The sequence below is a fragment of the Rhamphochromis longiceps genome, linkage group LG16, assembly GCF_057381845.1.
Source record: "Rhamphochromis longiceps isolate RC_006_pf linkage group LG16, R_longiceps_female_GT1.1, whole genome shotgun sequence".
In the NCBI taxonomy this organism is placed as follows: Eukaryota; Metazoa; Chordata; class Actinopteri; order Cichliformes; family Cichlidae; genus Rhamphochromis; species Rhamphochromis longiceps.
The window spans coordinates 6,722,340-6,747,122 of NC_140572.1; the positions used below are offsets into that span (position 1 = coordinate 6,722,340).

General features: G+C 41.7%; 1 protein-coding gene across 4 annotated transcripts in view; it reads right to left on the minus strand.

Moving 5' to 3' along the window:
* The window catches only part of sema5ba (sema domain, seven thrombospondin repeats (type 1 and type 1-like), transmembrane domain (TM) and short cytoplasmic domain, (semaphorin) 5Ba), a 204,153-nt gene that overhangs the window by 3,870 nt on the left and 175,500 nt on the right, over positions 1 to 24,783 (minus strand). For 2 of the 4 annotated variants that reach the window (XM_085385175.1, XM_085385174.1), the window contains 8 exons: positions 23,207 to 23,350; positions 22,220 to 22,367; positions 21,238 to 21,463; positions 16,575 to 16,787; positions 12,540 to 12,710; positions 7,248 to 7,385; positions 4,702 to 4,746; positions 2,052 to 2,257 (listed from right to left, as the gene is read on the minus strand). In XM_085385175.1, coding sequence (XP_085241301.1) covers positions 2,052 to 2,257; positions 4,702 to 4,746; positions 7,248 to 7,385; positions 12,540 to 12,710; positions 16,575 to 16,787; positions 21,238 to 21,463; positions 22,220 to 22,367; positions 23,207 to 23,350 — 1,291 coding nt within the window. Of the gene's footprint in view, positions 1 to 1,030; positions 1,115 to 2,051; positions 2,258 to 4,701; positions 4,747 to 7,247; positions 7,386 to 7,934; positions 8,004 to 12,539; positions 12,711 to 16,574; positions 16,788 to 21,237; positions 21,464 to 22,219; positions 22,368 to 23,206; positions 23,351 to 24,783 lie in introns of all 4 variants that reach the window. The other 2 variants (XR_014907958.1, XM_085385176.1) reach the window with 2 other exon arrangements.

Sequence of the window (24,783 nt, forward strand, 5' to 3'; positions counted from 1 at the left end):
TAGTTATTTGGCACCACGTTTGTTGATGATGAATGATGAATCTGCGCTTGGAAACACTGGCTGGCAAAAAAATAAGTTTTGTACAGACTTAAAATAGCTTTATAATACTATGATACTTCTATTTTAATATTACAGGCTTTTACTAAGAAGATAGTGAGCAAAGTGACCATCTTTACATATGCCATGATGCTTGTGAGGTGGACAGCCTAACCAAATTGTGGTCTGATGTGCACAGTAACCTCTAGAAACAGACAACATACTGTGCGAATATATAAAATCAGTGGCAAAAGGAATTATGTGTGTTATTTGCAGTCAGTTTGCAGTCTGGCAGGTAAACGGTCTGTGTGGAAAGGAGAAAAAAGGGCCTCTATTTGTCCAAATGTAACCCTGAAACACGAATTTAGCTTCTTCTTTTTTTAAAATTAGTTTTTAACATGCATCTTTAAGCAAAGACCAGCACATTCACAGCTAAAACGAAGATTATCTTAGCGCTGTTGCCAAGTGCTTTGTCAGAGGGGTCGTCTGATTGTTGGGGTCTTAACCTTACAATGTCAAGCGCTGGGGCAACTGTCATTAAACTGACGCTATATAATTAAAGTTGATATGAAATGAAATGTTATTAAAAAAGATATTTAGTGACAAACACCAACAGACTGCAAACACGAGGTTAATGTTAAAAAAGCATGGCCCAGTTTGAACCTCATCCCACAGGCCTTAAACTCAAAACTCTCACAGACTTATTTGACATCATCTGGTGAGTGCCTGGCTGCAATAGTAAAATGTGGATGGCCCAGTCCTTTGTGAGAGATATCATGACGTAACATAGATTTTCTTCTATGTGGGGGATTTTTTTTATGGCTGAAGCACTCGGGACCAAATCCCATCCAGCCTCTTTCCTTAAGGTGTCTACACTGCAAGATTTTGACAACCTTATAAGTTCATTACAGTCCACACTGTGTGACTTGGATCTAATCAACCTGGCTAGGACATCAAGTTTGATGCATGGAGACAGTATGATGAAAATACCTACTGAGGCGGTGCCAAGATGCATGGCTGTTACTCCTCCGTTATTTGTCTCCATGCTACGTCCCCCTTGGCGCAGTCATGATAACAGCTGAAGGACACATCACACAAACAAGCTTCTGCTGCCACAAGTCAACTGGATTTTATTCTTTGTTTGAATTACAAACATTTCATTTGGAACATTTTACTTCCATTACTCCATTTGCATTTTTTTCCACTAAAGGGCCAGCGTCAAAATGATTAGCGCGACATCGCCATGCTGCATTCCTGTTTGTAGAGTAGTAGTTGTAAGTTTGTCCGTGACAGCCCAAAACTGCATATTATACAGCCGCCTTCACAAGAAGGAGGAGGTGCAGATGCAATTGTTAAATGATCATTGTAGTATTTTTTTTTAAATATAAATGAATCCTCTACGGTCATTCAGAGAGGCAGGAGGGAAGGACACCTAACCAGAATGTTTACGACAGATACAATTTCTGATTTTGGAGTGAAAAATCAAACCTCCTAGTTTTGCTCAAGAAGAGTTTAAGATAATTTTTTCAGCTGTTTCTCAAAAGCATCTTGCAGAAACAGGAACAAGAAATGCAATAACAATATCCCAACTCAATCAGAGAGTAAAACAATTGAAGGATGCAAAATGTCACTAAAAGTCTACAGGCTTCTAAGGAAAACAGCTTCTTGACTTGCTGTAAATGTGAATGCACAGTAGACCGATAGTAGTGGGAGGTCGCAGGCTGACTAATGCTTTAGAAAGCTAATGAGCCCCATTCATAAGGGCTTGGTGCAGGTAGTAAAGCCATACAGACTCCGTATAGGAGCGAGAAGGAAGAGAAATTAACAGTAATTCATCTTCTGCGCGTACTGCACCATTGAGATAAATGAATGAATAAAAGCTCTAAGACATGAATCACACCCACTGCCCTTGAATCCTTAATATTTACATTGTGTGCGTGTTTGTGTATTTGAATAACACCAAGTAAACAGCACTTTCATTTGTATTTCTGCATAATATTGTGTGCTTCACTTACCTTAAACTCCATTGGTGTGTACTTCTCATTCTTTGGCGTGGTATTGCCCTTGTAGTTGAGGTGGTTTGGGGTGGTGGGATGAATGATGGCAGACTCTTGAGAAGGCTTGTGGAAACGTTGACAGTACACATAGATCAGGAAAGATAGCAGCCCCGCCCCAAGGAAACAGGAAACACCAGTGGCAATTAGGTGGATGGAGGTAAATGCTGCAAAATAAAGATGACACACGGTGTTAGCAAAGCTTGAGTACATATTATTAGCTTGAAAAAGGACATTTTTCAACACCCATATTTACCATGTGTAATGCATTAAATTAACCCGTAAACTCTGAAATACCATGAAATAATTGCTCAGAAATTCACATTTTTTCAAACTAGAGTGTTCATTTACCTTGTTAAAAACTTCCCAAACTCATAAAGCCAAACCTGCTGCTTGGCTGCCATGGAAGGATCATCAGCTAATCCAGATAACCTGTGTCTTGCAGGCCATAAAAGCTGGCCCAGGTAAACTGCTCAGGTGCTCTCTTCCACTCCACCTGACTTTAACCTATTGGTGATCTGTTTCTTGGTTAGGTTATGTTTAATATATATTTTTTAAATATTTAAGTAAACCTCTTGTGTGAAGGTGTGTGTCACCTACTTTGAACCAGTTTGTGGCAAATGGGGGCTCGTCCGGGATCTTTAGACCCATTGGTAAGATTGAACTTTGAGTCAGTGCTGACTTACTAACTTAGCTTTAGGTTTGCTAAATGCTTATGCAAGTTGAACTAAGTTCTGAGTACAGCTTAAAGTAGTAATGGTATTTAGCATTGTGAGGAGTATCTTAGGGAGTTCCACACAAGATAGAATTCTTTGGATCGGTTACAATAATTTAGGTATTCTGTGGTTGATGTTGGAAGAGAGTAGCAATAGCATAGTGCTTGGGTGTTAAACCCATGAATTTACAGTTTCATTGTGCTTTTGGTGAGTATAGCCACACAAGTCTCTGAGCCATGCATCTCTTTTGTAATGGTTCATCTCAATAGGAGACCAACCACGCTTTCTCTTTAGTGTGACAGCTTGTTGAAGACAATGTCTTGGGAGCATTTATCTGGTTTCCAGAAACTTGCTAGTTTGCTCTTTGGCACCGTTGTTTTTGGTGCATATGCATCTGTCTGAAGACTAGGGTTAAGATCAACTTGTATTAAAAAACTAGGACTAGGGAGCATAAACTCTGTGTCTAGTGCTTCACCAACATATTTGTCGTGTTGATTTGTGGCCTTACTGGACACATGGCTGGACCAGCCTTCTGGTGTAACTATCTGACAAAGTGTAACTGGTAAAATGTGTGAAGGGTAAGAGTTCCAAAGTTGAACTAGAATAGTGCTGTGAAATATTTAAACTTGGTAGTTTGGTCTGGTAGCTTTGTTGTAGACCCATTATCTGCTTTGCTTTGAGCTTTGTTGTAGCTTTGTTCCCCCTTTGTTGCCGTCTTGGCCATTTTGGTTAGTATTGACGTTTTTGCTTGGAGGAACCTTTTGGTGTGCTACTGTGGTTGACGCTCATACTTTAAATCCAGTGTTGTGTGGGGGGTGTATAGCTGCAGACTATATGGCAGCACTTGTGATGAGATCTGGTGCTCATTTAGGTACCAATGAGTAGACTTTCAGGTTAACTGTTTCTTTTTCGTGTTGAACCTATTTGCAAAGATTTGCTTTCTGGGGCAGATACTACTTTCCCTTTCTGTATACCAGTTACACTATTAGAAATCTCCTGTAATTAGAACCCATTTTGCCTCGTATTCCTATAACCGCCAACATTCACTTTTACTTCCCACCACTTAATTTGTTCCTGTGGTAGGAAAATTGGATTTAGTAAGGGGGTGGATGTCAGCTCATTTGTGGGCCAGGTTGTGTGGAAGCCATTTTAATGTTGCCTTCTATTGTTGCTTTTTTGTTTTCTCGTTTCAGAATAATTTGCAGTGTCAACGCGGAATCGTGATTTTTAAGGAGGGTGATGTTAAGCCCCTCCCCCACTTATTAAAGCCCCGGTCTGCTGTTTTGCTGGCATGGGAGGATCGTCAGGTAACATAGGCCACCTGGGTCTTGCAGGATATAAAGGTTGGCCCAGGTGAACTAGTTAGTTGTGCAGGGAAATACTCGGACCATCCATCAGCAACCAAATCACTTAAATCACTGTTTTCCCCAATCAAATACTTCACAAGGTCATCTTTACTATGTCTTCATTCCTAAATGCACTGAGCTCCTGCCATGTGGTTGGTTGATTAGATATTTAAGTTAATGACCAGTTGAGGTGTACCCACTAAAGTTGCTCATAAGAATATAAAGCAAGACTGAAATACGACCGTCCAGGGTTCTTTTCCTGATGTATTTTGTTATCAGTGCAGTTAAAACATCTGTAGGACTTTTCTATCAGTAGGTATGAGGCCATTAAAAACATGAAACGAAAGAGTTGTCCTTCCTCCTCCTGACTGGCTGTTAGGAATTCTAACAGACTATAATAACACATATGAAATGGACATATAAATATATACAAATATAATGTATGAAAACACACATCATGGACAGACATCTGTGGAAACATACAGGGGGAAAGAAAAACCCTGAACATGCACAGGGAGATGAAGCGGAGGCAGCTGTTAATCCACTTACCTCCACAGTGTTGGTCCTTATCAAAACCAGATGCAGGGAGAATGACTGCAGAGAGGAGAGGAACACACAGTCAGACACACACATGCATGCACACACACACACACACACACACATTCCCTGGTGTAACAGCCTTCAGAACACAACAACAACTGGTTGCAACATCAGGGGAGTTGACACATGCTGAAAAAAGATGGTAAATGAAAAATTTAAATGTCTCCTCAATGATGCACAAACGGTCCATGGAGATTTTTTTGCTTTTAAAAATCAGGGTATTTCAAGAATTTCTAGAGGAAAATTGACTTGAGCGAGAAGCAACAGCCCCATTGAACTGAACCTGTCTAGATGCTGTGATAGAAACTAAGGGGCAGGACAAACATTTACAGGTACAGCACGACCTTTCTACCAGCTCCACTCTCATTGAGCTTCTTCAAAGGAAGAGGAGGAGCAGGAAGGCCTGTGGCTTTCAGTTGTTAAATATTGCAGTTCCTCATTGGACTGAATTTCTTTTAAATTTTCAACTTCTTCACAGCTGCCTCCCTTGTGCAAGTGACCTTAACAAATCCATCCTTCGCCTCATTGAAATCTGCAATAAAATTAGATGTGATTTGCTGTTGTGACAACCCATTAATATTAATCGCCTTCGTCTGGACTCATTAGGGATTCTTAGCCTGGAGAGGCCTATGCTGGCAGGCCATGAAAGATCATTTCAGAAGAAACTTTCTGAAATCGGCATCAGCAAAACAAGGTGTGCCGAGGCCAGTTGGGTCAGCTGCTAACTTATTGCATTCACATGGACTTAATTATGGTTAATCAACATGAGCAAATGAGTTTTGTGCACAAAGAGGATGTCGACTACAAAGACACAAACAATATGTGCTTTTATTTATGGATATCTGTTTTAGGATGAAGACCGTGATGATGCTGATTCTGCGTACGTACAACCTGGACAAACAAACAAGTTATGGCTTTTGGAGCGAGCTGCCAGTGAAGATTTGGCAAATCAAAAATCTTGGCAAAATAAAATCCTGAAGTTGTGCCTTATATTAAGCTTGAGTAAACCCACAAATTGATGTCGAAGCAATAACATGATGATGATACTGAAGATTGTTAGCCCTGGTTTTGGTTTGTGTAGTTGAGAATTGTTAGATAATAAACTGATCAGTTGCAGGGCAGAGTGCCAATATTATCATTTATCTAAAAGGGGACATGGTATGCTTTTCTTATTTTATCTCATAAATGTGTATACTGTTGCTGTAGTAGATCACCAAAGCACAGAGGCCAAGTATACATAGGAAAAATCAGCATGACTGTAAACCATGCAAAGGTATTCTAATAACAGTCCAAGAATAAAAGTATGTAGTCGGAAATGAGCATAACAATTCTGAGACTTTCAGTCATGTCTAAGCAAAAGCTTTTGGCTGTAACACAGTTAGCATGCATACACTACACATCTTGGAGAGGTAACTCATTTTATCAACAGAAGAAAGCATGTCAGATGAATAACAGCAGCGCACTTAACAAAACCCCGAAAATAACATCAAAGCAGTGGAGAAACTTTAGAGATAAAGTCAAACGCAAAACAGGATGGAGAGCGATATATGTGAGAGGAGCCTTCCTTCTGCTCGAGAGACACTATTTGCAACCACACACACACAACTGATCAACTAACTAATTACACGACTTCCATTCCATCTGCTCAGTTTGTAAATTATGACTTTTGTCTTCTCTAAAAAACATTAATAACTGCATAGACATGAGTAAGAGTAGCCCATATTACCAGTTGTTTCACACACCTGTTGGTACCAGTAGATCAAGCTGCAGTAGAAGACCTTTCAGGTTTGAGTGTGGGGTGGGCATTGTATTGATACAAGGACACCAAATATTGATATTCTGTTAAATGATTACCTTATTTAACAGAAGGGTTTGTCACAATGGGTCCAGTCATGTTTCACAAATCCCAGCACAGCTTAAAAATGACTTCCTACAACAGGTTCGTTTTTAAGTACAAGCATGAGCCACTTAGATATTTTGTCATTGAATACAAATAAGCCCTCTGACTATGACTTACATTTTTTCCCCACACTGACAACGCTTTCAGAGCACGTCAAAATGCTCCAAGTGTCTGAAAATATTGTCAGCCTCCTGGGGGTAACTATTAGTTGTGTTGTCATTCAGTTTTGTTGCCATTAAAATGACACAAAATGTACAAAATCTGAAAAAACAACAAAAAACAGACAAGGCTGAGCCACTAGAACAGCTAGCTGTTTGTGTACCCTCGCTTTGCACATCAAAAATGTGTGCTTACAACTTCCCATAAAACAGCATCATGGAGTTTTTGTGACAAAGGCAAGCTAAAGCCATGATGGAATAAGTGAAAAGCAGCGTGTTTGGTGACATTCGAGGACACAAAATAAAATACAGGCTGCTCCCTCAAAATCAGAGAAAAAGGAAGGACGCTCGCAAGGAGCTCTTGAGAGGCCAACACTGAGCTCTGATGAGAATGTTGAAGGACGCTTCACGGTTACAGTATGCATCTGAGAGCTCACCGGGTATTTCATTGCAGTCTCTACGCTGAGTGCTGTTCCCCACACAGGGGGTGTTGCCCTGAGCACCACACACACGACTCCTCATCTGCAGGCCTGAGTCATCACAGGCCGACCACAGCGACCAGGCCATCCAGCCACCTAAACACAGGAAAAAAGAGCAATAAATAAAAACCCCAGCAACCACAAGGCCACATCAAGCTCACCCTCAGGCCTGGAAAGCAATGGGCCCACCCAAGCTGTAACCACCTGCGGGAACCTTTCACATTTCTGCACAGCCAAAAAAAGAAAAAGAAGAAAAAGAAAAAGACCCCAAACACACCAAAAGTGTTTGTGATGTAAACGGGATTGGAAGAGCAAACCAGAAGAGTTTGTTTAGTGCATAGCTGAGATGTTTGTCTCCCGAGCCAAGCTTTCGTGCTGTATCCCCGCAGCAGGCGACCGAGCAGTAAACAAAAGACTCCCACCAAAGAGGAAAGAGAAAATGCCCAACTTTCAACGCCTCCCTTTGAACCGTGCACTTGCTGCACTCTTTCGCTCCCTGTATTTAAAAGCACCAGAGTGGAGGGAGCACAGGCTACCACAAATGAAAACCTGATGAAAAGCTGGTTTGTTATTCAGCGTGCTCTCAAGTGTGCAGTTTTGGCAGAGAGAGCCTCAGTGGAGGCAGAAGGACAGGCCTTCTTTTACCTTTCCTATCAGGCGGACGCTCACCAACAAGCTGCTCTGCTCTCTGCTCCATTCGTTCTGCACAACCACCTAGACACATGAAACAAACTGACCAGCTCAAATGTGTGCAATAACCGTGCATCACTACAACCGGCTTTAATTGCTTCATTTATTCCCATTTATTTTTGTCACCCAGACGACTCTACAGTGATCACACTGTAGAGTCGGAAAGAACAGCATCAGGCCTGCGGGCTGCTCGTTAGTATTCTGTCCTGACAGTCCTACCTGCTGTCCTCCATTACTGGTGGAGACTTTAATCAAATGACCTGCGACAGAGGCATCAAATATCCTCGTGACTGACAGCCAGCTTGCCTCTAATTACACATGCGGCGAGGTCGGCAGCACCAGGAAGACCCCAATAGATGACTGATGTTCGCCTGTCAATAAGCGAACAGATGAGGAGACAGATAGGGATCGAGAGAGACTGCCGGCAGCCTACTGGTGCGGGGTTAACAGAGATTGTTGGTCCGCATCAAACAGGAAAACATTAACCTGATAAAGGAGGCTGATTAGCATCTTGGCAAAGAGGGGAAAAGACAGAAAGTCATTTACCTTTCTTTGTCTGTAATTACCGAGGAGGCTGACTGTAAGCGTTACCCTCCGTGTGAATGACAGTCGGACTGATTTAAAAGGAAAAGCATCTGAAGAAGGTGACTGTTAAGAAGAAACGGCTGTTGAAATCTGACAGAAGTCATCTGCGCTATAACACATCTGTCTACACTCACACATACACGTGAGCATCCCAGACAATGACTATTTGTCTGGGCCTGTTTTTGTTTGCCAGCAGACTAAACTGGTTATGGAAAATCAAGTGTGTGATCATGTATGAGTTGTATAGTTTTAATGTTTTATTTGGGAACAGATGGTGATGGAGTTTTTATTATGAATGAATGATGAATTTTTATGAATTATTATGTCTATTTTTATGCTTGAGGACAACAGATGGAAATTAGCCCTTGGCTATAATCTGGTATGTTTCCATTCATGTAATTTTTTTATTTACATTTATGTTCATTAACATGCACTGTCCTAAATAAATAAATAAAAAAATAAAATAAAGAAAGAACAGATGACACGTTAGCGACAAAACAAGGCTGTTTGAAATGAAACCTTAGAATCAGAATCGGGATGAAACCTTATGAGTTCGGCAGGTGGACTTTTCCCCCCATCCTCCTGGATTAGCAGGCAGATCTCTCATGAATATTTCAATGTCCTTGTGGGAGCAGAGTAGAAGTAGACGGGGGGGGGGGGGGGGGGGGGGGGGGGGGGCTTGTTTTTATACATCTCACATATCATCACATGTGGGGAAAGCAAGGCTAACCTTCAAAGTAAAAGGGAAAAGAAGAATACTCAAACTTTTTTTTGTTCTTATTTAAGTCTTCTTCCCTTGTGTTTCTGTTATTTTAACTTTTAAGGTATAGATATGTTCTTAAACTAAATACATAAAACTTACCTGTAGTCATAGCTAGATTGTTTTATTTGTCCAGGTATTTAGGATTCCCGCCTCTTAGATGTTTTAACCTTAGCAATGAAACTGGACATAAGTCTGCGTAATCCACAAAGTTTGGCAGAACATCTGAATTTTACACGAGGCCACAGATCTGAAACAAAGGTGCAGCATGAACTGTTTTATATTCCACTTTCTTTTTGCTCTGTAAGGTCAGTTTAAAGTTAAGAGACTTAACGTAGTGCACCAATTGTTGTCTGGAAGCTATACCATACTCACCATCTTATCCTGGACAGACACTGTGTGATTTTTGGCCCATTTTGAGCCGATTTTTGAGTCGTGCGACCGTTTTGGCGATCGGCCCGATTTTGGCCTTCATCGTGCGTCGTGTAGTATACGTGGGGTAACGAGACGCGATTAACACCTCACGACCAGCTCCCGATCATCAATCGCTTGGTCGTGAGGGTGTCACCGCAGTTTCTCACACTGCGCACGCACAAACACAAATGTCAGCGAAAAAGACGGCGCAGCACGGCAGTGCAGCGTGTGATCTGGACACAAGCGATGGAGGCACAACTTGTAGAACTTTGGAAAGCTCATCCGAGCCTTTTCGATGTGGCCTCACAAAATTATCACGACCACAACAACCGTGAAAATAGTTGGATCTACACTGCTGCTCAATCACAGCTGCCTGACCAATGTTTTTCATTAGCAATTTAGCAAAGTTGATGGTGGTGGTGTGTCTGTGTGAGTGAAAGCCAGAGGGAGAGCAAGCAACATTATTTCTGTTATAACCTTCATTTTATGGACGCACAGTGTGAGCACTCAGGTCGCATCAGAGCATCTGGTCGTATAGTGTGAGACCTGCATCGTGACCTGCGAACTTCTAACCCCTGCGAGTCAATCGTGCAGTTTGAGCAGGAGCTGAATCGCGCGACTGGAAAAAAAAAAAAAAAAAAAATCGCACAGTGTCTGCCCAGCATTAGTCATGAATGCTAGATAAACACTGTATCACTTTTATTAAATACATTGAGAGAAGTAATTATTTGATCTCCTGTTGACTTTGTTCATTTTTTGAGCAAACTTACAATCATTTTAAAAAGAGAAATAACATAAACCAAACATCCAGAAAAAGCACATTACATAAAAGTTAGAAATTGAATGCAATAGTGTGTCATTAAGTGGCTTAGTACTTGCAGGAAAGCACAGCAGTAAGTCATTTCTTGTAGCTTGTCATCAGGTTTGCACACATCTCCTTTATATTTCTTGGTTACTGCTTGGCAACTCGAAACTTCAGCTCTTAATTGTTATCAATCAGTTATAACCTGTAGAAGCCAGAATGGGTGGGTTGCACTTATTTCACTGTGACACGCAAATCAATTTTCAATTGTTTGATTTTTTTATGTAATGTAGGTTTTCTTCATTTTGGTTGATATTCTATCTCTCCATTAAAATGAATGTGTTATCTAATACTATGTGCTTTAAGAGGCCTTTCTGCAGCTACCGTATTAATTCTCTGCTCACACTCTGCAGGTTCATTGATATGTTTGTTTTGTATGTTTTGTCCACCTAATATTTTTTTTGTCTTCAGTCTTGATAAAGAAAGAGAAAGTACTTGCTACAGTATTTAAAGATGGAGTGCTCCAGTCTAGAGAAAGTTAATTGATATTTGAACTCAGCAGCCAAAAACAAAGGTTTCATTGCACCTGCAGAAAAAACAAACAACCTCTATGAAGCTGAAATAAAGTGCCAGGTCCTCCAATGGCCACTAAGACTTTGTTAAAGGTTAAGTAAGGGGCATGACTGCAACTTACTCAACCTTTATTAGCAGGTGAAACAAAGCAAGCAGCTGTAGCTGGCAACTCTCCGCTACAGCTCGCACCACCACTAATTAAATTCACTGAACTGCAAATATTTAACATGTCTTTTGCAAAAAAAAAGAAAGAGGAAAAAAGAAGTAATAAATAAATCTGTGAATTACAGACTGTTCAAGATATATTACTTAGCACAAGGCAGCAGATGCCTGTATCTGTGCATTGTAAGGATACAGTTTATGGGAATCCACCTGCTGGTCTAAATAAGGCAACTAACTTTGGCCTTTGAAAACAACATGGCCAAAATGCTAATGTTTCAACATGCAACGTCCGCTAACCAATGGATGATGCTGTGATGGCTATATCTATCTACACCCCACATTGACAAATTCACGATAGAGTGTTATCTATTCACAACTGGCCTATCTTATCAAAAGGTAACAAAACACACATTAAAACATAAGACCTTATCAGACAAATAACATTAAAGAAGATGAATTCAGCAACCCTCCAAAATAAATGACCCTCCTCCTGCAGCTCTCCCTTTCCTGCTCTAACCCCGTTCTATCAGATTCATATTTAGTATTTTGCTCTCTGGAGAAGGACCAATGTGTAATCTTTCAGCTGGAAGCAGCACAAACATAATTCCATTCATCTCCACAGTGAGCAGAAGCAATGTTCTTTTCTAATGCACTGCTTGTATTCAGGTGTGTAGCAAAGTGAAGCTGTGTGAAAGAAAAGCCAGGAGAGGTGCATGGGCCTTTGTCAGGCATGCTTGAGGATGGTTTATGATCGAAACGAGACCAGTGGCAGCAGAACTATCAATAATGAGCCTCCTGAAATCTGGCCAAATAATACAACATGGCTAAAATCCACAGAGAATAGCGAAGAAAATATGTTGGTTCTGTAAAATCCATATCATAAAGCTTTTTAAGTAATATTACACACATACTGTCTACACCTGGGCATTCAAAACCTCAGATTGATTAAATAAGATATCCATATGTACCACAACATCAGTGGATCTCTTTTCAAAGCTTTCTGGAGGGGTTGCCATGGTACTGCGAGTTCCAGCAGCACAGCAGGAAATGGCACGGTGGGAGGATGGGTTGTTTTCTGTTTATCTTCTCACATATCTAAGACCTGGTTTATTCATTAGGAAAAGATGAAAGAAGCAATTTAACAAAGGGGACGACACAGAAATTACACGGTGTGGGAGATGATTGCCTGCCCGAAGGTGTGATAAAAGCACCTGAGCAGTGGTGACACGGCAGAACAAGACTTTGAATTTCTATGTGACCTTACCATCGCAAGGGTGTGTGTTGCATAGGGCTTCCTCGGTGTGTAGTCCTATGCAAATGTCTCCACCATTGGAAGGCGCGGGGCTGTTACAGGAGCGTGTCCGCTGGTAGTGCCCGCCACCGCAACCCACTGAGCACTGAGACCAGGACGACCAGCAGGACCAGGCACCGTTCACTGTAAGGCACATAAAGGAACGTGTCACATAATCACATACCGCTCTGACTGATATGATAATGTGCTGGCTGTAGATGCACACTGCACCAGTAATGACATTTTCTGAAGGCATACTGGGATTAATTTAGCTCAGTCTGAACACCACGGACATCTAATTAACGACGCCAAGAAGGGATCAGATATCACATCCTCCTACAGCGATAGTTAGGACTGCGATGCGTGACCAGCTGACATTGAATCCTTTACAAGAGACAAAGAGGTTGATATGCAACTTTGCAAATGAATATTAAATTTAGCATTTTCCCATTGTATATTACTCTGGTTAGCATTGATTGATGTTTTTAAAGTGACATTAGTGTGTGTGCTTTCAACAGCTATGGACTTGAGACTTAAAAACAGAATTCAGTTACAAGTTATCTGATTTTAAAAGCTGGTGTTTAAAGTGTTGCAGTGCGGTTTTGATGACTCAGAAAGATCTGGGCTTTTTGTCAGAGGCTATGTTCAGCTGCTCCCTTATTCACAAGGGGCTGTCACAGCAGGTAGGTCCACATATTTGATTTGGCAGCTTTTTTTCCCTCTACCAGATGCCCTTCCTGACGCAACTCCAAAGGGATTTGTGTCTTCTCCTAGGATTATACTAGGGATGTATCACTTGCACCTTTCAATTGCACCTGCCTGATGTAACCCCAGGCTATATGAAAAAACAAAATGTTTTAACCCCGATGTAAAGTTGCTTGTTGCACCAACTGCATATTCTTTTTGGGCATTTAAACCTTCTGCAAATGTTATTGCTAAATATAGCAAAGCCAAACAGAGCATTTACCCTACCTATTAGAGCCCAGCTGGTGGAGATGGGCTCAGGAAGACTAACAAATAGAGAAAAAAGAAAAAGAAATGGTGCTCCAACAAACACAATTTGTCCATGATGGCTTATGTTTGTGTTTCTTTTTCATATTACAGGCATCTATCATTCATTTCTGTCTTACTTTGAACTACTCTTGCACACACAGTCTGTGCCTGTGCTCTGCTGTCTTCCTGATCACATCATAGCCTACTTTGTCATTACTGTGTCCTGCATTATATTGATTTATTCTCCCCATAGGTGCCGTTAATGTTTCATTTGATCTAATCAGAAGAGGGTGACTGACTAACTGAATGGCTGGTTGACTGGCTGATGTCTGTCTGGCTGACTGATGGGGAAGAGCAGTGTTGCCAGGTAACATCACAGTGCTGCAGAAAATTCCATTAGCTGAGTGGATTAGTGTGACACCGAGTAAGGCAGGCTGTGAGCACTTAACTCTGACTAACTCTCACAGCCAGTCCCTGCTCTGCCTGACTAACTGGCTCTTTACCCGGCTGACTGGTTGAGCGTCTGACTCAGTGAGTTAGTGAACAACTCACTGACTTCCTGACTGGCAGTTTACAGTTTTTCTGACTCGTCCCACCTGTCTGCCTGTGCCCCTGCGTGGTTGACTTGCTGTGTTCATTTACATTCAGACATATGAAGTCAACCATGTGTTTGCCCGGCTCCCAAGACAAGACACTGACGTGAGTCAGAGTGAAAACTTTGCAACAAACAAACAAAAATAATTATGCCACGTCTGGTCACTCTGTTAATCAAAGACTTGATTACGAAAGTTGAGATCAAGCTGATATGTCAATTTTAAACACTTAAGACTTGCTTTGATAACTGACTTTTTCCATTTGATCTAATCAGTGTGTTGATTTAAAACTTTGATGGGATGAGTACGGAATGCCAATTAACCCGGAAACGTCAGGTGAAAGACCAAACAGGGCGTCAGTCGCCTTTAAGATGCAAATTTCAAAATTATAGGTGACTTTCTTCTTGAGTGTGAGTTATTACATTCAAAATATTTTCAGAAAACTTGACCTCTAACCTCTGACATTGAGTTCAAGGTCACAGACATTCAAACTCATCCGATATTTTTATTAGCTCATCGATAGATGCATGGAGGTATTAATTTGAAAATCCTACGTCAGCCCATTCTTGAGTTATCACAGCAGCAGTGTCTACTAATGACCAAACATCAGCTACAAAACAAATCACTTTAAATGCGATGAGGGCTTAAGACTTGTTCTGGATTTTTAAATGGTTTGGACATGATCTTCCTTTTTTTTAAATTTGGTAAGGAATGGATGAAAGATGGCTGAAAAGGCAAGCTGTCCAGGGTGGACTCCACCTCTCGCCCTATGACAGCTAGCTCCAATCCCCCACCCCCTTTCGTTGTATAAAAACAGCCATCACCTAGATGAGCAAATTTTAGTTTTTGATATCCAACATGACGCTGTATAAATTCTTAATTATCATTTGCTGCATCATGATGCTGCTGTATTATGCCTGTGTGTTATCTATCTATATCTTTGTTTTAACCTGAATCTAATATGATCACCTTAGAAGCCTTAACTACCTGCTGTTAAATCTTGTTTGGGAGAGAGCCAGTCAGAAGGAAGCTGACTTAAAGTGAATGAAACGGGAGGGAGTGAACTGAATGACTGCACCGAAGCCCAAGTAAGATAAATAAGGACTATTCTGAACAGTTGCTCATGCAGAACTACTTTAGTAGACCAGCTGGAGAGGAGCACAATAGGCCTCCTGTAAAAACTTCCAACACTGAAAATATATTTGATGATTATTTTAATCCTAGAAACGCAAAATGTTTATTGTTTTATGCAAAATGAACTTATAACAATCATATAAAACTCATATCTGAATTAAAAATCTACTCACTGGATGGAAACACACACACTTGTGTTTCCAGTGCACACACTAACACCCTATTCATTTTAATCACCTCAGAGATCTATATTGCCTCCATCCCTCTCTCTAATTTAATCATCAATTACTATTTCGCACTCATTCTCTCTTTTGTCACTGGCCTTGTCCTTCTCACCTGTGTGTCTGCCAGGGACACGTGTGGTGAGACCGGCTGTAAACGTGACAGTAATGGCAAAAAGGCTCGCTCACCGGCTGCTTCCCAGTGCGAAGTAACCAAGGCTGCCTGTCCCAGGCTTCCTTAGGTTACATGTGTCAGATGCAAAGTTAACCGAGAAGGATTGTATTTGGATTCAACAACTGACATTCAAATACACAACAGGAATTTGATCAGCACTGCACCAACATATAATAAATCATTAATTCATAAGGTACCACTCATGAATATTTAAGTCGACACCCTTAAAGCTGAGTTCAGAACTTTATTCAAGAGTGCTTATTGTGTGTGTGTGTGTGTGTGTGTGTGTGTGTGTGTGTGTGTGTGTGTGTGTGTGTGTGTGTGTGTGTGTGTGTCCTCATTCTGTTTAATAAGTGTAGCCTGTCAATGCAGCAGAAGAGTTCTAGGTCAGCTGATTATGGTTTGATGAGGACTTTGAAATAGATAACTTCATTTGTCCAATAGTGCCTCCTGCACTGCTGAAGCTGCTGGTAACCATTAGCAAATGAAGCTAATGATCCACTCAGCAGTATTTTAGTACCCCCACTGACCTCCCTCCCTCTCTCGTTCTTTTTCCATCTTTTTCTCCGAGTGTGAAAGTGTGGATGTGTGTCGATTATCGACCCACGATATACTGAAGAGGTTAGCAACAGGACACCAACCGCCTTTATCCATCCTCGGTTTATCTTCAGTTTGTGATTACCTGCAATCAGGTTGTACTGGAACACCTGCTGGGATGCTACACGACATATTTGAGGATGTGTCATGTGTAATATATGAAGCAGCTAAAGTCCAAAACCTTTGAAAGGCCTTCAGTAAGCCTGCAGAACTATTGCTCAGGACCACAAATTACAAGACAGTCTTGCTGCTTGTGAGCAAAACGTAACAGGGTTTGTAGTGTATCTTCACTGACCTGGACATGCCTGGACATTACAGTCCTGATACTCCACAGGCGAGCCACGGCAGGCCACAGGGGCACTCTTCCCCTCTGGGCCAGAGCAGGTTCGCCGACGGGTGCGATAACCTTTTGCGCAACTGTGTGAGCAGCTTGACCAGGTCTCCCATGATGACCAGCCTGTGCCCGATACTCTCACCACTGGAGTCTTGAGGAGTTCCTCGACAAGGGCTAAAGAGAGAAGAAAAATAGGGGTAAGAAAATGGAAATGAAGTTCCAGTTTAAAGAAATTTCTGCTGCGCTGTTAGATTGAGATCTTAAAGAATTTCACCAGACACACGAAGCATGAAAAGTCTTTGACTGAAAGTCAAACATTGTGTACATGACTTTGCCAGGAGGCATATTTCTTTCTCTTTTCCTTTCAGACTCGGTCTGTGTCTCTCATGCATCCTGCGATTTCCTGCTGTCAGTGTTTCATCAGTTTGTCAGAGTCGATGCGGCCCCCCCAGGAGGCTGACACGGAGAGACAGGTAATCGATTTAGGGAAGGGGGCATTAAAAAGCCACCAGTGGGGAGCAGTGGACTGTGGCCCTGTGCAACTCTCTGTGTGACGGTGTGTATGTGGGAGCACAGGACTGTGACTCCGTCACTAACAGCATGTAGGGGAGCTAACAGGAGGGCTGTTTCAGCATGTCACAACTCTCCTGGGAGAAATCTTTGCATGCTGCTGCCTTCTCACTTGTTCACAGAGAAGTAGGCCAATTTGTCTGAACTACAGTACTATGTGTGTACACATAAACAAAGATCCAAATATAGACAGAAATTGCTATCCTACTGGAATTTGAAAAACTATTAAATATATAAACAACACTGAAATTTGGCTTTTGATTATCTGCACATTTTCTTTTCTGTTGTCTCTTTTTAAATATCAGAGAGAGCTGAAAAAAGCAACATGCTTTCAGTGTTATAGGTTGAAAAACTATATAAAAACCTGTCAGGATACTGTTAATCATGTGATTTGAGAGGGGACTAGTGTCCTGCACCTCCTTTGGACTCGTATTTTCATGCTTTAGAGGCTCTAACAAGAGTAACAGGCCAATCACATTTAGTTTGAGATCAGATCTCGTAAAATATTTAAAGTAGCATAAAAATGAACAGAAGTCAGCATAGAAAGCTGGATGTCACGGTGCAATGGGTTAAGTAGAGCATTTTTACCTGGGAGAGCAGGTTTTAAATCCAAAAGTCAGCATTGACTTACTTTAGTGTGTATGCCTGAGCTTGTGTGAGGGCCTTAGCACAGATAAGAGAGAAGGCAGGAGCAGGGATGTCTATTTTCATTGACGTTTTTACTGGTTAATCTATAGAGAACATTGATTTGTTCAGGCAGCTGAACCTAAAGGTGGAGATCGGAGCATTTGTTTTTATAGTGCTGCACCACTACAGAGCTTACAGTGCACAATATATGATTACAACTCATGGACATCATTACACAGAAACAGATGACACACAAATAAATAACAGAGTAATAGATAACCGTGTTATGTTCAGTTAAGTTATATAAGCGTGGATTGCTAGTTGTCACGTAACAGCCCTTTGAAGGCATCCCAGCGGCAGCAAAGGAGGAGAGATTGTGGTATATAGAAAAGAGATGGATTTTGAGCCTACACTTGATAATGTGAGAGCCCACCTCCCAAACCTGCAAAGGCAGCCTATTTCAAAGGAGGAGAGCTCGGTGAGCAAAGGCTCTATCCTGTAGCAAGCAACATCAGCGAGCGTAATCGACAGATTGGAGTACACACTGGAACAAAGCACTAAAGGTAGATTTGTGTGCCATTCGTGGACAGATTACTGAGTAGTGGTACTCAATAGAAGCCCAGGTTGTGAAGGGGTCAAATCCTCAGTGGGAATATATTGTTAAGTTTTGTGCAGAGAGCACAAAAAAAAACATTTACTTGACTGTTGTTACACGATTGGAGCTACTAGAAGAAAATCTGCTGCAAAATGCATACAGTAAAACTGCATGCTGAATGCCCTGTAATTGGTCCGTGATGGAGATTGTGGGGATGGAGCTGGACTCCCTCAAGGTGGTGTCGGAGAGGCGGATGCTGTCCAAGATAAAGACAATGTTGGATAACACCTCCCACCCACTCCATGACATGCTGGTCAGTCACAGGAGCACGTTCAGTGAGAGACTGAGATTACCGAAAAGCACCACTGAACGACACAGGAAATCATTCCTGCCGGTGGCCATCTCCCTGTACAACGCATCCACTTAACACACTGTTTGCTGCTACAACTACACATGTTTCTTTTCCAAATATTTATCTATGAGTGACTTCTGTAAGTATGTATGTATATACAGTGGGGCAAAAAAGTATTTAGTCAGCCACCGATTGTGCAAGTTCCCCCACCTAAAATGATGACAGAGGTCAGTAATTTGCACCAGAGGTACACTTCAACTGTGAGAGACAGAATGTGAAAAAAAAATCCATGAATCCACATGGTAGGATTTGTAAAGAATTTATTGGTAAATCAGGGTGGAAAATAAGTATTTGGTCAATAACAAAAATACAACTCAATACTTTGTAACATAACCTTTGTTGGCAATAACAGAGGTCAAACGTTTACTATAGGTCTTTACCAGGTTTGCACACACAGTAGCTGGTATTTTGGCCCATTCCTCCATGCAGATCTTCTCGAGAGCAGTGATGTTTTGGGGCTGTCGCCGAGCAACACGGACTTTCAACTCCCGCCACAGATTTTCTATGGGGTTGAGGTCTGGAGACTGGCTAGGCCACTCCAGGACTTTCAAATGCTTCTTACGGAGCCACTCCTTTGTTGCCCGGGAGGTGTGTTTTGGATCATTGTCATGTTGGAAGACCCAGCCTCGTTTCATCTTCAAAGTTCTCACTGATGGAAGGAGGTTTTGGCTCAAAATCTCACGATACATGGCCCCATTCATTCTGTCCTTAACACGGATCAGTCGTCCTGTCCCCTTGGCAGAAAAACAGCCCCATAGCATGATGTTTCCACCCCCATGCTTCACAGTAGGTATGGTGTTCTTGGGATGCAACTCAGTATTCTTCTTCCTCCAAACACGACGAGTTGAGTTTATACCAAAAAGTTCTACTTTGGTTTCATCTGACCACATGACATTCTCCCAATCCTCTGCTGTATCATCCATGTGCTCTCTGGCAAACTTCAGACGGGCCTGGACATGCACTGGCTTCAGCAGCGGAACACGTCTGGCACTGCGGGATTTGATTCCCTGCCGTTGTAGTGTGTTACTGATGGTGACCTTTGTTACTTTGGTCCCAGCTCTCTGCAGGTCATTCACCAGGTCCCCCCGTGTGGTTCTGGGATCTTTGCTCACCGTTCTCATGATCATTTTGACCCCACGGGATGAGATCTTGCGTGGAGCCCCAGATCGAGGGAGATTATCAGTGGTCTTGTATGTCTTCCATTTTCTGATGATTGCTCCCACAGTTGATTTTTTCACACCAAGCTGCTTGCCTATTGTAGATTCACTCTTCCCAGTCTGGTGCAGGTCTACAATACTTTTCCTGGTGTCCTTCGAAAGCTCTTTGGTCTTGGCCATGGCGGAGTTTGGAGTCTGACTGTTTGAGGCTGTGGACAGGTGTCTTTTATACAGATGATGAGTTCAAACAGGTGCCATTCATACAGGTAACGAGTGGGGGACAGAAAAGCTTCTTACAGAAGACGTTACAGGTCTGTGAGAGCCAGAGATTTTCCTTGTTTGAGGTGACCAAATACTTATTTTCCACCCTAATTTACGAATAAATTCTTTACAAATCCTACCATGTGAATTCATGGATTTTTTTTTCACATTCTGTCTCTCACAGTTGAAGTGTACCTCTGGTGCAAATTACTGACCTCTGTCATCATTTTAGGTGGGGGAACTTGCACAATCGGTGGCTGACTAAATACTTTTTTGCCCCACTGTATATGTATATATTGTACTATTCTTAGTTAGTGTATTGTCTGTCTTGTCTTAATGTTGGTTTAAAATGGAGCACTGTAACAAAAAATAATTTCCCCCAGGGATCAATAAAGTATTCTGATTCTGATTCTGATAAACCCATTATCTGATAAGAGCTCATAAATGTTATATTTACATGGTCACTGTTTCACATTATTTTGGAAGACATAGCTGTTTCCATGTTTAATCTTTAAGAAAGTAAGAAATAGTTAAGTCCATTTCCCAGTCAAACATTATCATGAAAATAAGATAGATGGCAAAGTACTATGGACATGTCAACAAACCACAGAATGGCAGCAAAGGCTTACATGGCAATGATCCAGTATAAAAACGAATGCTATCAACTCAACAATTAATCAGTTTAAGATCTGATGGTGTTTTAACTTGTTGCAGAACAGCTACAAATAGTAAAAGCAAAAGCAGTTAATTTAAGCTATAAAAGTTATGTGACAAACCACAAGCCCCGAGCTGGGAAAAGGGTTGCTCCTCAGTGCCAGCGCTGAAGGAAAACAGCAATAGTCACTCTTAAAAATGTCTGCATTTAAAACTGAGTTGTGGAGCTACTTAGATATCATTGCCAGTATGTGAATTTTATTTGATGCTAGGTTTTCCTCTGAACCCAAGGTGACAGTACTGTAAAATGTGACAATAAAACTCTAGAGACAACAATGGTTAACTTACTATCTGTCTCACAGGCCACTGTGCCATCGTTAGGACAGAAGCGCGTCTCCACCTTCTTCCGTCCAATCTGCAGCTCGTGAGGATCAGACAGGTGGGCCCTGCACATGTAGCGCATCCTCTGCTCTTGACGAGCTCCTCCCTGAGTGACATTGACGGGCATCCAGGGTGTCCAAGGTGTGTTCCTCTTCACCTCTGGACAAGCCTCCAGGTTACAGGCCTTGTACTCCTGAGAAAGAAGGCGGCAGAAGCTATGAGTTTGGTGGGGTTTGTTTCTTCCATTGTTTCTGCCTGTACAGACTGAAGCTAAAAAAGGTTATAAAAACAAAACACACATTACACTGTGTGCATGGGTGCACTGAAAAACTGACACAGAAATGAAAATTGTTCCTCTTCTTTCTGTGAAAACTAAACTGCAGGTGCTTCCCAAAAAACTGTGGAGATGGAACAATTACCTTTTATTTTTCACACAAAATAAGGAAAATCAGGAATGTTACTGATTTCTTTTGTGAATAAAAAGGGAAGACAAACTGGTTTTCTTCCCAGTTAGGAGGACTTGCCTTGCCCTACCTCTATAATAATGTTATTCCACAGAAAGTTTTCATTAATGTATAACATTTAATAACTCATAAACCACTGTAAAAACAAAAAAAAAAAATCATACATTTATATAGCAGATACATAGTGAAAAAACAGGAATGTGAACGGGTTCTTTTTCAATAGTAAAAGCTGTAAAACCTTTGCACAGATTTCAAACTTTTAACGTATTTTCACATTCCTAAAGCCGTCCAGCGGGCTTGACTGGAGCCTTTGCTGGATCGATTGTAGGCCCTGGGCCTTATGTTTGACACCCCTGATTTATTCCACTGCTCTCTTAAAAATATCAGATTGTGCAGCTGTATAAAATGTAGTTTTTAAATTATTGGTTCCATTATTGTTTTGTGTTATGTGAGCAGATATTTATGTGAGTGCGTGCGTTTCCTACCAATGCACATCCTGGGCAGCTGTTGCCATTCTCGCAAGTGCGGACCCTGGAGTGGACACCTCCACCGCACTCGGTGCTGCACTTTGTCCAGGAGCCCCACGGGGTCCAGAAGATAGGCTGGGGACAGGACACCCCTTCATTGCAGAACCTGTGAAGATGGCAGCGACAGCAGGATGAGGTGTGGAAGTGACTAAAATTCAAGTCAGAACTACAGACTTAGAGACTACACTTTTGCACTCAAAAGACAGAAAACTGAAATTCAGCATTTTTTTTCACGACATTAATATCTATACTTTTAACCTATGAAGGAGCTTCTGTTGTGGAGTGCAGTATGTCGTGGTTTATATGATGAAAACAATTTGAAAACTCTAAACATCATTTAATGGCTGTTAAATCACTGTGAATTTTACCACAGAAATTAGTTAACACAACAGAAAACATCTCTCAGCTTCATGTATTTTGGAACTGGGTTTTCTCCAGACCTGGAATGTGAACGTTCCAGTCTCTAAAGCACTTTGAGTCAACTTCTGTTGTTTAAATGTGCTATAGGCTATAATAACACATTGTGACAGTCGGCACAATACATTTTTCATGGTACATGTTTGAGGTATATTTTTTCATTTTGAAAAAATAAAAATTTAACACAATTCATTGGACCTTCGAGGATAGAAACAAAGTATCGATCCTATTGTGCTAGAATCAATCCGATGCCAGCGATTGAGTTGATACTATCAATTTTTGGATCAATCTGCCCACCTCTATTCATTGGCATACGTATAAAAGTCTGATAAGGCAAGTCAATGAATACAACCAAATTCTAACTTCAACCCTGTTCCAAAGCTGGGCCATGAGGAGAGCAAACGCCTGATCACAGCGAGGACTTAAGAGTCCACTGATGTACCCTGGCACCTGGCTGCGTAAAGCCTTGTAAATCACGAGTAATGAGGAGCATGAACTGTTGTCGCTGAGAAACAAAGAGAGAGGTACCTTTCATCCCTGCTAGGCCCGACACACACACGGCCACCGTGGCGAGGTGATGGGTTGTTACAAGAACGCTGGCGCAGCTCGAAGCCTGTACCGCAGGTTGTGCTACAATGTCCCCATGACGACCAGGGTGTCCAGCCTCCATTTCTATGAAAGAAAAATATTAGCAACAACAACTTCTCTATAATTATTCCCTGCTGCTTTTAGCATTATTCTTCTATATAACATTCTTTAATGCTATAGTTTAAAAAAAAAGCCTTTTAGCTATAACTGCCTAATCAGTGCTCTTATTCTGACTTCCTGCAAATAAAAATACAAACACACAAAGACAGCTCATTCTGACTGGGGAACATTCATTCAATTTGCTTAAGTGCTTTGTTCCTGGGTCTCACTCGTCATGATTTAATTGGCACTTTCTGCAAAAGCACAATTCAATTGCGACACCAAGGATTAAATCTGGCGTGACTATCCAGCGGGATGAAAGTTCCTGAGCTCTTTGTCTTGACTCCGTTCTCTGTAACACTGATTAGCCAATTCCCCCGAAGACAGCGGTAGTAAGAGATGTCACAAGGAGAATGTGGATGTCACCTACACTTTCTAAAAAGATTCATCACTTTCATGATCTTTCTTATGTTCTGTCAGAGTAGGAATTGCACCCCGAGGTGGCTGCTTCAAAAGTCACTCAGGACATTCCTGCTACAATAGCAGAGTTTAAGTAAAGGCATTAGAGTTCGTCTGATCGTTGGCCCAGCTCATTAGCAAAAGGAATAATTTCAACCTGGCAGTGTCCGTTGGACTCATCCAGCATACATTAACTCCCAGAGAGGAGCTCTGACAGAGTGACACAAGAAATGCAAAAATGAAATAAATTTTAGTAAAATACTGAAATAAAAGGAAAAAGGAGTCCAGCTGAAGTAACGCTATAGTTTAGCTATCAGCAAAATGTAATGAAGGAAACTTGCAGCAGAGAAATCCATCTGGAGCATCCTTAGATGCTACACAGAGCTTTGCAGAGCACCTTTTTCATGTTCCAGCTGTGTACTGTCTCCTTGGGGCAGTGTCAAAAATATGTGGCAGCAGTAATGTGGCTACTTATGATTGTTTTGTTGCTGGTCCTTTAGGGTAGCCCCTACTGTGGAGAAGACAGTGGTCTTAATAGACAAACACTTCTCTGAAGTGAAGTGACACACAAACCGTGTGGAACTGTTACAGTGTGGTTAGCTTTCATGAACGTCTGGTGTCCTGGTGCAGCCACAACAACCTGGTGCTGAATGCCCAGAAGACAGTGGAGATTATTGTGGACTTCAGGAAGCACACAGCCCCACTCCCCCCCATCATCCTGACTGACACCCCCATCACCTCTGTGGACTCATTCCGCTTCCTGGGTACCACCATCACCCAGGACCTGAAGTGGGAGCCCACCATCACCTCCGTCATTAAGAAAGCCCAGCAGAGGATGTACTTCCTGAGGCAGCTGAAGAAATTCAACCTGCCAACACGGATGATGATGCAGTTCTACACTGCAATCATCGAGTCCATCCTCACCTCCTCCATCACCGTGTGGTACGCTGGAGCCACTA